Source organism: Gigantopelta aegis, chromosome 4 (genome assembly GCF_016097555.1).
Source record: "Gigantopelta aegis isolate Gae_Host chromosome 4, Gae_host_genome, whole genome shotgun sequence".
NCBI classification, from domain to species: Eukaryota; Metazoa; Mollusca; class Gastropoda; order Neomphalida; family Peltospiridae; genus Gigantopelta; species Gigantopelta aegis.
This window is the reverse complement of record NC_054702.1, coordinates 76049617-76064576: the sequence shown is the minus strand read 5'-3', so window position 1 is coordinate 76064576 and position 14960 is coordinate 76049617. Positions and strand designations below refer to the sequence as shown.

Genomic DNA, 14960 nt, shown 5'->3' with positions numbered 1-14960 from the left:
ATTGTGACCTTGACCTTGTTCCTCCGTAACCTTATTTTCCTCATTTTATTGTTTGCGGTGACATCTCCACATGTTAGTTGGATATCTGACACGTAAAGCATAATCCCCAACGCAAACGGAGGCCTTTCAGATTAAATCGTATTTATAGTATCCTGTTTCAGATAAGACCATGATTGCTGGGCCTATATACTACAGATTGACAGGGATGGTAGTTTACTTCTGACAGAAGCTCTGCCACGGACATAAACTTCATAATTTACTGTACAGACTACAGTGTATTGTGTACACGACAGTCAATTTAAATGAGCCAATGTTCGAAGGCTGAGCTTAGTTATACATTTTAAAGGTTTTTAGAACCCAGTGATATATTCAATATGGCATCACAGTCAAAGAAACCGCCAGACAAACTTGAAAATCAAAAAAAGGAAAAGTCTGATGCAAATGATGACAAAAACGGGACTCCGAAAAGGGAAAGCCAGCAAGGTTCCAAAACTACTACTGTAACAGTAGAAATTCCCAGGTGGTTGTTTTTGGGAGTGTCAGCCTTTGTATGCTTCATGGCTATTGTTGTGGGTAGTTATTTTACTTATGATCGTGTGATGAAGAAGACCCCTGAAGATACTAACCAGTATGATGACGGTGGAGATGTTCACAAGTTTTTCCATCTTTATGATAAAAATAAAGATGGGTATCTGTCATTATCTGAATTTGAACCTCTATTCCACAGACTTTTGGAAGCAAATGTAAGTAGCTGTTTTAAATATTTTATATAGATTTTTAATAAACCCCTTTAGACTGTTAAACTGGCAAGAGTCTGACCCCCCCCCCCCCTCTTAATAATTATTTGTAAATAGTTATTTTTATTTTACTGCATTTAATGATTTGTAAAGTGTTATAAATATTATATACAATACCTTTTACAACATTTTGTCATTGTGTTTTTGACTAGCTTCCATGCCATAGCACTTGATTAAGCCATCAGCCTTAAAGGTAAGGTCAACTCAAACAAGAGCCTTATGTGTTGGAAAGATGCATACCTGGACCACCAACACATACTGACACTTTAACAAATGAAAAATGCGTAATTTTAGAGTTAATAAAAAAACATGATTATTCCTGCTAACTGGGGGCAGCCATTTTGTTTCGTTTTTGTGACGTCCAGTGGTATAGCTTGGGGCGAAGTGACGTCAGCTCCGTCCATCTTCTCTATGCACAGTGTAAACAAACACTCTAATTTACAACAAGACGCTTTGCTTTCATCAACCTGACTTGTAAAACAACATAAATGACTTGAGAGTATAATAAACTTTTTAACTAAATATATTTCAGGTTACATCAATAGAACGAAATGGAATTATAGTATTTTTCTTTTTTTTAAAATCCAAAGGAAAAAAATGCATACTATTAGGCCTATTGGTAGAGTATGTTCGAGCAAAAACGACCACTCACGATACCCAAGTGATACTTTTCTTTTCTTTGGGACGACATAATTGGTCAGTTTTGTGATTTTAGATGGGAAAGTCTACTTAATCAAGGGTTTTACAGAATTACTTACAGTAATAAAGCAGGGCGGTTGGTAATGTCCATTATGATTTGAGGTGTATCCGTACTGTTATCACACAGTACCCTGTGATCTTCATAAAAGAGGCATGTCTTTTTAGTGTGTCTAGACACAGTGTCTGGGGACCGTCTGAATATACACCTGCCAATCAGGAACCACAGAAAGGCCACGGAAAGAAAATACCAATAAACCAAGAAAACACTCCGATGATTGTTTCAGTACATGGGTTAATTTATGTACGAAACATAATACAGTTATTTCAACATTTTGACAATGGTGGTTTATTTTGTATCGATCAATAGTATATAACTGATGCTGGCTTACTAGGATGGATATAATTACAGAACACTGCGATGCATCTGCAAAAATCAAGTATGTTTTGTTTCTTCATTTCGAAGACTAATTCCTGACGTGACACGTTAGGTATTACGTAACCACCAGCTCGCCAAAGGGCGTATTCACTGGGATGGTACAAAATGGCTGCGCCCGTTATATATAATAGCCGTCACATTTAACCGTTTTATTAATTAACTATATGATTATACTTGTTGATATTAAGCAATAATGTGCGTTATATATCGTTGAATATGCATACCAGGTCAAATGCCTTGATTGTCCCCTCCTTTAAGGATGATTTTGCATTGTAGATTTTATTCTAACACAGAGTACATTCCTCAGTTTCCTGGCTAAATAAGAAGATACCATAATTAATCAAATACAAACAAGTAGATATATGTGACATCTATTTGAGAAATGTATCTCTTCAGTTCATTTAATATCAGCATACAAATTTAATGTGGAAAAGCAGCATGCTCCTGTCCATTATTACAATGTCGTGTAAGTTCATGGTTCATTTAAAATGTACAAAAACTCCAACCACAACTGGTAGGAAGAAAGCAATGTTTCATTTGTTTTGAGATATTTTATTGATCAAAAAAGAATCAAAAGGATTGCACAACAGGCAGAGCCTATATAAGTGCTCTCCTAAACAAGATGGACATCAGACAATATTCATGTTTCATTTAACGATGCACTCAACACATTTTAATTATGGTTATATGGAGTCAGACATATGGTTAAGGAGCAGACAGATAATGGGAGAAGTAACCTGCTGCCACCACACTATTGGTTACCGGTATTCTTTCCGATTAGTAACAAGGAATCTGTTATGTGCAGCACCACACAAACAGCCTTTGTTACACCAGCTGTGGAGCACTGGTTAGAAATAGCCTAATGGATTCACAGATGGGGATCGATCCTAGACTGACTGTGCATCAAGCAACTGCTTTACCACTGGGGTATGTCCAGCCCAACAACCACAGCTGGATGGATTGACACTGCTCTATATAATACATTGTACTATAATATCATTTAACCTATACAGTTTATAATCTGAGCTGTGTGGAAAACTGCTGCTGTGCATTCTCATTAAATTTCATACCCACTGGCGTAGGAAACAGGAGGGGGACAAAGGGGACATGTGCCACCCATTTTGGATGTTTTGCTTTATATTTGCTTTATAATAGTGTAAATATGTAAATATAAAAGTGTGCCACCCCACTTTTTGGCACCTTCCTACGCCATTAAAACCAATACTTGAACGAACCAGCTTACACAGTACTATATTAAATTTCAGTTGGCAGAAATTATAACAGGTACAATATTTATTGTATATAATATAAAACTTAGTAAACATTAATTATCTAACATATTAAATTACAAGTGATAGCAATATCAGATACAGTATAAATTTAGCATTTTATTAGATTTAGATTTGTGATAATTTCTAAATTATTGTTATTTTTATTTATTTATTTTCTGCTGTATGTGCAAACACATTAACTAATGATTATATTAATGTTTAAATGTGTCTAGACATGTTGTTGTTCGTCTTTATCCTTGTAGTTTTATGCTAAACATTATATTATCATAATTTATTTATCTGATCTGTTAATACTGAAATAGAAACTTGTTTATTTAATAAATTATGTAAAACTCTAATACTCATCTTCATAGTAAATATCAAGTACCGGGTATTGTTGGTTTATCCACTTGCTAAGCCTATTAGATATACAATCTCTATGGACAGTATTTTAACAAACAGTGCACTATTTTTTGTCATATATGCAGGGAATATTTTGCTTTTAAAATCTTGGTTAGAGATATTTCTAGTCAACTGAAATTTCTGTTTAATGTTTTAAAATTGTGTATCAATCTCTGAAACTTGCGTAGCGAATCACAATGCGATATTGAACAAAATGTTCCCTGCTCTGTGCTTAAAACAAAAAAAATACTCACTCTAAACATTCTGTACCCCACTTAAAAAAATGATTTAATATGTCCCAAGATACACCTTAGAACACCTACTCCCTCCCACTGGCCAACTATGGATGTAGCTAATAATGTGCTTTTTCTTTTTATGTATAGTCTTCCTAACTGACAATTTTCTTAGTTAGGTTAGATGCTTTGTCTACCACTCAAATACTAGTATGTGCAGACCAGTGTTAAATACCTAACCTGTCATTTTAATTGTTGTTATTGTTTTGTCTTTGTGAAACTCAATACTATATAAGTTACATGAGGTGGCAATCAGGTCAGATTTAAGTTAAATAGACCAGCCTCGGTGGTGTCATGGTTAAACCACTGATCTTAAGTCTGGTAGGTACAGGGTTCACAGCCTGGTACCAGCTCCCACCCAGAGCAAGTTTTAATGACTCAATGGGTAAGACCACTACACCCTCTTCTCTCTCACTAACATCTAACCACTAACATCTAACCCACTGTCCTGAACAGACAGCCCAGATAGCTGAGGTGTGTGCCCAGGATAGCATGCTTGAACCTTAAATGGATTATAAGCACGAAAATAAGTTGAAATGAAATAATTTTTTTAATTAATCTTATTATTATCACTATTACTTTTACTATATTACTATTAATACTTTTACTTTACTATTAAATTATTAATACCTTTACTTTATTGTTTCAGTTTTCTAACCCTGAACAATATTCACACCTTATTGATGATGGTGATGAAGTGATTACAATACACACACACTTTATTCCTCTGATGCTGGAGACCATGACAAAGGAAAAAGACATAGTAAGAATGTCACTTAATTTTTAATGTCATTTAAAATAATTTATACTGTTACTGTACTGTTTTGTTTAACATTAAAAGTCCAGTAAATGTTTCATAAACTATTAAATAATTTTATCCATAAACATTAATTTGCTATATAGTGGTGAGCAAGTCCATTTAGGTAGGTACTTGGTAGGCATTGTAATTACATGTATTTAATTTTTGTTTATATTTTAATTAAAAAGAAAAACATTATAAACAAAAAGGTGATATTGGGAGATTTGTAATATGGGTTACATTAACTACCATTTTAAAATAAAGTAAGATGTGCTTCACACACCTGGAACTGTTTTTATTTTAATTTTCCAGGTTTTTGGTAGCACTGATACATTACATGGGCTAAAGGCCTGGGTGACACCAGCCACAGAAAATCTCAATTTTGGTGCACGTCACTTTCACGATTTTTTGCCAAACAAGAAATCTCCTTTAGAAGTGGGCAAGGTTTATTGGATTGTGGAGCCTAAGGAAAAGTCACTGGGTTCATCACTTTCCAGTCACCGCTACTATCCTCCCAAGATACAGGGACCTGGTGTTATTATCCACCGACTTCTTACCTTGTTTCATCCTCATCCTTTCATCATGTCGCGCTTTGCACCTCAAGGTTCCGTGGCCACTGTCAGAGCTTTTAATGATGAATATGTGGAAATAGTTTTCAGGTTTGAGTTTTATTAGTCATTGTGTTCCAGAATCATTATTGCATACCTATTCAATCTTGGTTTGAGTTTTATTAGTCATTGTGTTGCAGAATCATTATTACATACCTATTCAATCTTACTATAGTGATAAAGACATATTTAATCCGTGTGATAAATTTATCTTGTATCATTTATCTTGTAAGTGATTGTGTGGCGGGTAAACAGTTGCATTCAGTATTACTATATTCATGTCTTTATATGTAAATTGTAAAATTTTTTTGAAATCAACATATTCACAAAATGTGGCACCTTGATTGTCAGCATCTAGATAGGACTGTCATAGACAGTGAACATTACAGAGTGTTTGCCTTGACTAAACATGTCTATTTCTGTTAGTCATCCACTAAAGATTCTTCAATAAGTGGGGTTTTTTACTGGTAAATTAAATTATTTGGTTTTAATTTTTGGGATACATAATTGAAGGTATAATGTTTAAATTTCAAAGCAAAAGTTAATAAAATATTTTTGTCTGGAAGCCACCATAATACAATTTTGATATAATACCTTTTAACAATATATACTCTTCAAAAAAAGAAACGCAAAAGGGTACAAATGGGTTATAACTCCGATTTTATGTTTCCTACCAGTTCATGCTTTGTGAATATAAGGTCATTGCATGTCCCAAACACATTCTCACGGTTACATTCGATAAAACGCAGCTACTGTACAATAAAGTTCCAAAATGTGAATATTCGCAAAAAACGCAGCCACGTGCAAACCATGTCACCACTGCACGTGCGTTGTCTGCACGTGCAACATGAACAGCGACAGTATAAAAGTGCAGGGTGTTCGCTTGCCTGGCCTCTGTATCTGGCCGACAGTTGACAATCCAGGACATGCCACGTCTCAGTGAACCGCAGAGAAACAATGCCATCGGCCGACTAGACGCAGGCGAATCCAGAACGGCCGTTGCCAGGGCATTCCATGTGTCCCCAAGCACCATCTCCAGACTGTGGGACCGTTACCAGCAACATGGATCAACACGTGACCTCCCTAGATCCGGTCGACCACGGGTCACTACCCCCGGGCAGGACCGCTACATCCGGGTACGCCACCTTCGGGAACGATTGACTACTGCCACCTCCACAGCCGCAGCAATACCAGGTTTGCGCAGGATATCCGACCAGACCGCACGGAACCGCCTACGTGAGGTAGGAATTCGTGCCAGACGTCCAGTTCGAGGTGTCATCTTAACACCACAACACCGTCGACTCCGACTGCAGTGGTGCCAGATTCATCGACAATGGCCTCAACTGCGATGGAGACAGGTGTGGTTCAGTGACGAGTCCCGATTTCTGCTCCGACGTCATGATGGAAGATGTCGCGTGTATAGGCGTCGTGGTGAACGTTATGCGGCAAACTGCATGCAGGAAGTGGACAGATTCGGCGGGGGTAGTGTCATGGTGTGGGCAGCCATCTCACACACTGGCAGAACTGACCTGGTCCACGTGCAGGGCAACCTGAATGCACAGGGCTACATTGACCAGATCCTCCGGCCACACATCGTTCCAGTTATGGCCAACGCCAACGCAGTGTTCCAACATGACAACGCCAGGCCTCACACAGCACGTCTCACAACGGCTTTCCTACAGAACAACAACATTAATGTCCTTCCTTGGCCATCGATATCACCGGATTTGAACCCAATTGAGCATCTATGGGACGAGTTGGACCGACGGCTCCGACAGCGACAACCACAGCCCCAGACCCTGCCCGAGCTGGCAGCAGCCTTGCAGGCCGAGTGGGCCACCATCCCCCGGGACGTCATCCGTACTCTGGTTGCTTCAATGGGCAGGCGGTGCCAGGCAGTTGTCAACACACGCGGAGGCCACACCCGGTATTGACTCCAGATGACCTTGACCTTGGTGGTGTGTCCTATCACTTACTCACAATGGACTAGAGTGAATTGTGAACAATCCTGCAACATTTGGTAATTATCGGACTCACCATTCAATAATTAAATCAATTCTCCAAATGTTACGACAATGTGGTTTTGCGTTTCTTCTTTTGAAGAGTATATTATTGGAAGTATATAAGGGATGTAACTTATAAATTTTCCTTTAACTTTGACATAAATCTGAAGGTTTATTGAAAGAAACCATTGCTCTAAATTGTATTAATTAAATGTTGCTCTAAATTGTGTTAACAGTATGTTGTTGGAAGTGTATAAAAAAAACTCCATTAACTTTAAAATAAATCTGAAGGTTTGTTGACTTTTGTTTTTAGAATTCATGCAGAATTTCAGCTGAATGATCCCCCATATTACCCCATGTGGTTCACTCCGGCCCAGTTTGCTGGTAGTATCATCATGAAGAGAGACTCGTCCAGTGTTCTCAGTTTTAACATGGCCGTTCCCACAGACAAGAAACTTAATGTTGGTTAGTTACTTAATTAAACAGTTGCAGAAATGCACACGCAATGGAAAATAGGCTCAACTGTTCTCATAATGTTTTTTTTTATTAGGAATGAATGAATGATTTTTATTTCCTTCATTAACTGTACACCAAGGTAACACATTTACATTTCAACTTTACAACCTATTAATAATAGTTATACATTTTTGAACAAAGCACTAAATTTAAACATCCATCATATATATATATAATTCTGACTGGAGGTTCCATGAGCTTATCTCATGGGACAAGAAATAAGAACCTGGGCCCTGTTCCACGAAGCGATCTTAGCCCTAAGATCAACTTAAGTGCATAGGGTAGCTATGCGTCTACGGTAATCTTAGGGCTAAGATCGCTTCATGGAACAGGGCCCAGGTCTAGTCATCAAGTGACATATCATCATTGAGTTACATTGTACTTTATTGGTATAGCAGCACCAAAAATTATCTATGGTGTAGTTTTCACACTCATTAAATTGATTAAGTTTTCATATATACTGTATTAATATTCATGTCTTGGTATTGAATTTAATACATTATTGAGTGCAGAACTAAATATCACATGCATACATATACACTGTAATATATTGCTACCAATCAGAGCTGCCGTTGCTGTATTAACAAACGTTGGGTGCACCATGACCTATTCATAGACCTTTGAAGATGCCAATTGGGGTGGGTTGGGGAGGGAAGTTAATAATTTTATGACCACCTCAGCTTCAAAGATGGAGGAGGGTGATACAAGGTACAACACAACTTTCGGTCATGCTCTTAGTCTTGAATCATTGTGTATCATATGAAACGGTAAACTGATCACATTTATACAACTTTTTTGTTGTAGTTACTAAGTTGTTTTGTCCAATTTTTTAAACAATTAAAACATTTTATATTGAAAAATCTGATTAAAGACTATAATATGAACAACTGATTGGGAAACAGTGTTAATGTACATATTATTTTAAAATATGTAAAAGATAGAATCAAATTTTTATTACAGTAGTTTGACATGATATCCATTGTATGACTTACAGACATGGAATGGCTTGATGGTCCGAATGAAGATGAGAACATGGAGGTTGATCTGGGTTATCTCCCCCTGATGGTCCTCAACAACTCGGCTCCATCAATAAAAGTCCCAACTGATGAGCCCTTTCTAAAGGAAATAGCACATCCGTCTGACCCGGAACTTCTGAGTTTGATTCAAAACATCAAGTGGACTGATGGAATTAGTCAAGAAGAAGCAGTCAGATTACTGGAAATCAAAATGTATCCCTTTAAAAATGTAAATATTTAAAGAAAATATTGACTACCAAGATAATTTGTAAAAAAAAATACATTTATTCCTCAGATTGTTTCATGTGACAAATAAAAGAATGTTTGGGACATGTCTTTTATTTTATAATTAAGTCTATTAAAAAATTCTCATAATGTAAAGAATGATTTTTAAATATTTAAGGAATGACATTAAAAAACCCAACACTGAATGCGAGAACATGAGATTAGCTATATTGTCTCAGGGCTCAAACAAGAATTTGTTATCTACACCACTTATAAAAGGTTTTTGCTGGAGATAAAATGCTCACCTATGGCAATTTTGAGTACGCCTACATCAATTTTAAATCTCTTAACTTTTGCAATAGATACAAAATTAAAAGGCAAAAATTATCCCTTCAACGATGGCAAAAATTGTTATCCAGCAACAGTCATCAATAAAGCCCATGATCTGCGGCATTTCCCCATTATTGTCATCAGTAAAGTCCATGATCTATGGCAATTCCCATTCTTGCCACTGTTAAGTTTGAGCTCTGTGTTCTGAACCTTTGGAAATGAAATAGTATTTTAACAAATTCAGATATTTAATTTGATTTCAATTGATAATTTCTGTATGCTTAACACATCCATGCAAAGAATGTTAAAATCTCATTGATATGTCAATATATTTCTATAGTTGAATTAAGTCTTGCTTATCTTTTCTTGACAGGTTCCATATTATAACTTCTCAACAGCACTTGACAAGGCAGCTGAAGAAGACAAGTTGGTTCATTCCATTGTACTTTGGGGGGCCCTGGATGATCAGAGCTGCTGAGGTTCGGGGCGGACCATTCGGGAAACCGTTCTCGAGAGTCCGCCCGTACTGGAACTGCTTGCGAAAAGGTTCATCAGCACTTGGTCACTTGTCGTTGACCTGGAGGTCAGTTACTTTTCTCTTGCTTCTCTTTGGAAATATACATGGGATAGTTTTCTCTTGCTTATTACAAAAGTAGTGTAAGAGTGAAGAGATATATTTTCTATTACACTGATAATCCATTTGGCAAGGGGTTTTTTTTAAGTGCATATTTGTGAATAATTTTTATTTAGAGCAAGCCATTTGGTTTTTAAGAGAATTATGTTTAGAAGAAAAGTTACATTTCTACATGCAAGTTTATTATAGATATATTTTCATTCATTTAGGGGTAAAACTAAATATCACCATTTTTATAAACACACAAACTGTACTCCCTTTTTAGTAGCATACATAAAAATATTGATTTTAAATCTTTTTTGTTTGTTTTAGCTTATTCTGGCATACCTCCTCAGTATATGATTTGTACAGTCATGAAACTTACAAACTGCCCCTTAAACCTCTACAAGCATATATTTTATTTTATTTTTATTTTTCAGGAGCTGAAGGCCGATTCGTCAGCACCATATTCCAAACAGGCTGAGGGGTTTCTAAATATATATGAATTCCCTGTTATGATGATAATTGCCTCGTCTAATGGGACAGTAGTGCACAAGATCAATGCTAATGATTTTCTTGACCTCAAACCATCACTCATAGTAACAGGGTGAGATAGTTTAGATTATAAGACCTTTCATAATGTTCAGTGTAAAGCTGAATTTTTAATTCTAGTTAATAATGTATAGATGTTGTTTTAAAAAACACTTTCAAAGGGTACACATAAAAGGAGCTATTGGTGGTAGCTTAGTAATGATTTATCCATCCGAGATGGGGGCGGGATTTAGCTCAATTGGCCAAGTCCTCTCTTGAGGTGCTTGCATCACAGGATCGAACCACATCAGTGCATCCATTCAACTGATTGTTTTTTCTCTTGTTCCAACCAATGCACCACAACTGGTCAAAGGTCATGGTACGTGCTTTCCTGTCTGTGGAAAAATGCATAAAGAAAATGTAGCAGGTTTCCTTTGATTAATTAATCAATATGCTCTAGTGGTCTCGTTAAACAAAAAAAAAGAGGGGTTTTTTACCATCCGATATGTAATACAGTATATTACAGTATCAGTTCTTGCTGGATACACACCATTAGAGCACATTGATTTATTAATCATCGGCTATTGGATGTCAAACTTTTAGGCATTTTGACATATAGTCTTAAAGAGGAAACCTGCTACATTTTTCTATCAGTAGCAAGGGATCTTTTATATGCACCATCCCACAGACATGATAGCACATACCACATACTTTGATATACCAGTTGTGGTGCACTGGCTGGAATGAGAAATAGCCCACTGAGTCCACTGATGGGGGTCAATCACAGTGAATAGATCTATTCAGGAATTTATTTTCAGTTCCAAACAGTTCAAAAGTTTTGAGAGGAAATTGAATTAAATTTTATTTGGAAATATTGATTGTTGTTGTTGTTTCTGTTTAATGTCTTAAAGACATGGTTTATAATTATAACATCTCTTATTATTTATCTATACTCTTCTTTTGTTTGCTAGGTTTAGAGATCCAGGCGGTTATCTCTATGAAGAATTTCTCAAAAAAGGAATACAATTAGCAGAAGAATAGATATATATGCTGTCATGTCTATATTTAATATACATGTATAATTATTATTAATGTGATACATAGATTTTTTATTTCTTTTGATAAAACAAGGTTATGGGATATTAATCACATTCCTATTGTCAAAAATTAAGTATGTAAAATTATTTTGACATTTTGTATCTAGCCATTTGCCTTTGAGACAATTTTAGAGATCACTATCTGTATTTATTTGTTTGTAAAGCAGGTTGACTTGACACAGGATAATTTATTAGCTTGTAACGTTATTTTGAGTTATATAAGTGAAACATTTCATCAGTTTTAAGTGTAATATAACTAGTAGTACCATACTGTATTAAAAAACAAATCAAAATCCATCTCAATTTTTAAAACTATTTTTTGTTGTTCACTGAATTCGATTTTACATTGTTAATTCAATCCAGTTGTTATAAACATTGCACATTCTCGGTTTGCATATTTTTATTTTAAGTTTACAGTTATTCATAACCACTGTATAGCGGATAGAGCAGTTGTATTAAATTAACTGACTCAGCTTTTTAATACCTATTCATATTTATCTCTAAGTTTTCATTCTTCATGCAGGCATAGAAATAAGTTGAGAACAATAATTCAGGTTACCATGTCAAAAAAGTTGAGAACAGTAGTTCGTTGTTCACAAAATCTTATTCAATGAAAACTACACCACATAAATTTGTAACATTTGAATGTTATTAAAATATTTTAAAAACACATACAAGAACCAGTACAAATAAAATGATGTGAATGAATAAAAACATATCGGTGAGTCTGTGAAGGGATTTTACAGTAATAACAATGGGAACTGTAAACTTTATAAACGTCGTAACCTATACTAAGCCCATAATTTATGGTAACCTCAGGGAACATTTTGTTCAAAATCTTGATTAGCGATATTTCTAGTCAATTGAAGATTGATTAAAAACTATTGTTTTAATGTTTTAAAATTGTGTAGCGACCTCTGAAAGTTCCGTATCGAATCTTGATGCAATACAGAACAAAATATTGCCTGAACCTGTGCTTGGGTGACTACACACCCTGCTTATTTCAAAGCCTGTTCATGATCGTTCTCAGTGTGTTGTGCTTATGTTTTTTATCTGTGACGGCTTGAATACCTTTTACATTTTCAATGCTGCTTTTTATCTATATACCTATGCATAATATTTGTTTCATCATTTACAGTATTTAGCATCATCCTTTTTACCTTTGTATAACCACAGGGTTACAATACTATTATATGGGATAGATCTATATATATTTTATGGAAAACAGCATAATCTGGACTATTGTTGTTTTGGTGTGTTAATATCAGTTATGTTTGTGTTGATGTCACTTCCTTTCCAGTGTTACATAGGATGACGACTGAAACTCAAAGTCACTAATGACGAGTTTCAGTCTGAGAGATTTGTGTCTCATGGTTTTGTAATGGTGCATCAATATTAACCGTTTTGTTATTAATACACTTTTGTGTGTTTTACATTTATGTTACAGCAAAACATACACTGTATGTTTGATATTTTATTTCAAATTGCAGTTTTTAATCACAGTGGACATAATGTCTTTACATCAGTTTCAGTAATCCTTGGATCAACATCTTAAAATGTTTGTAACTTTATGAAAAGGTAAGTTTTACTACAGCATTGAATTCAGAATCACATCGGGACAAGACATAGCTCAGTTATAAAGCACTTGCTTGATGCGTGGTTGGTTTGGGATCGATCCCTGGGCCCATTCGGCTCCTTGTTCCAGCCAGTGCACCACGACTGGTATATCAAATACCATGGTATGTGCTATCCTGTCTGTGGGACGGTGCATATAAAAGATCCCTTGCTAATGATGGAAAAATATAATGGGTTTCCTCTCTGAGACTACATGTCAAAATTACCAAATGTTTGACATCCAATAGCCAATGATTAATAAATCAATGCACTCTAGTGTTGTCGTTAAACAGAATCACATCCCACATCAGTAGAAAGCCCTGTCAAGGCCAATGTTTGTTGGTGGTTAAACATGCATTGTTCAAATCAAGTAAAAGATGATTAAAGATAATACAAAATAAATGGAACAATGTACCATATAAATATTATACAGTCACCGTTATCTTGAAAGACCAGAATATTTTGAGGTCAAAAAAGGAGAAGTTTTTACTAATAACTTTTAAGTTTATCTCGAACCACCCATATCTCAAGACTTGATTTGGTCCCTTCAGCAACAGACTGTATGTAGTAATAGTAATGAGTGTGTAAGTACAACCAATGATCTGACATAACATTGTCATCAACTGTTTATGCTAGGATGTAGAAGTATACCCAAACCTTGATAGGCAACAAGAGTAGAACTGGTAAAATTAAAATAATGAATGCATTAATAATTATTAAAACCACCAAGCATTTTTATTCTAATTCAATCAACTACCGGCAGTAGAAAGTGCTAGAAAAAACATCTAGCATGTCTCCAAGACTGTATTGTGCCCTTTTCATTGGTGTGCTATCCTGTGTGTGGGATGGTGCATATAAAAGATCCCTTGCTGCATTAGGAAGCATGTAACGGGTTTCCTCTGAAGACTACTTGTCAGAATTGCCAAATGTTTAACATCCAATAGCCAATAATTAATCAGTGTGCTCCAGTGGTGTCGTTAAACAAAACAAACTTTTCATTGGTTCATTGGTCTTGTTATACAGGGAGTTGTTTATGTCATTCTCATAGCACGGTAGTATGTGACATCACATGTTACTACATTGCATGCATTCTTTCTGACAATCTACATCAGCAATTTTGTAATTATTATACTAAAATTGTACAGCTGATTTAACTACAAAAAAATCTTTGACACTCATCATTTTGTAATGGTTTTTTTCTGACAGTCATGTTAAAAAACCCACAATCCTTGGATTGATTGATTTTCTCGAGCTGAACCTCAGTAAGAGTAAGCCCATCTACAAAACAACTTGTGCCAGAAACTATTAATTCTCCATGTCATGCTTTATATCGGATTTACAATAGCAGTTCTTTTCTAATCCATTCTTTCTGTAGTGCAGTGCCTAACTGGAGGGGGTGGGGGTAGTACAGATTTTAGTTACTGATTTTGATGATGTGACTGTAGTGTGTGTATTGTATTGTTGGAAATGCTTTTAGTTTCTTTACAATTATCTACCATGATTCAGGGTACTAACTGTGAGCTATGAATAATTTGTTGCAGAATTATTTACATCAAATTGTTTTATATTGAATAACATTTACATCACATTATTTTTTTATATAGAATTAGTTTAAAATTAGCACTCATATGATGCTTATAATTATATACATATTTTGTGAATACATAATAGAATCTTTGTATATAATTATGAATAAACGGATACAATAAG

General features: G+C 35.4%; 1 protein-coding gene across 1 annotated transcript; it reads left to right on the top strand.

Annotated features, from left to right (window-relative positions):
• The first annotated feature begins 56 nt into the window (after nt 1-56).
• Nucleotides 57-13400, top strand: LOC121371110 (selenoprotein N-like). Its single transcript, XM_041496764.1, has 8 exons — nt 57-743; nt 4548-4661; nt 5010-5356; nt 7622-7773; nt 8819-9069; nt 9769-9978; nt 10449-10615; nt 11511-13400. The coding sequence occupies exons 1-8, from the start codon at nt 375-377 to the stop codon at nt 11578-11580; spliced, it is 1680 nt and encodes a 559-aa protein (XP_041352698.1). The 5' UTR covers nt 57-374; the 3' UTR covers nt 11581-13400.
• The last annotated feature ends 1560 nt before the right edge of the window (nt 13401-14960 follow it).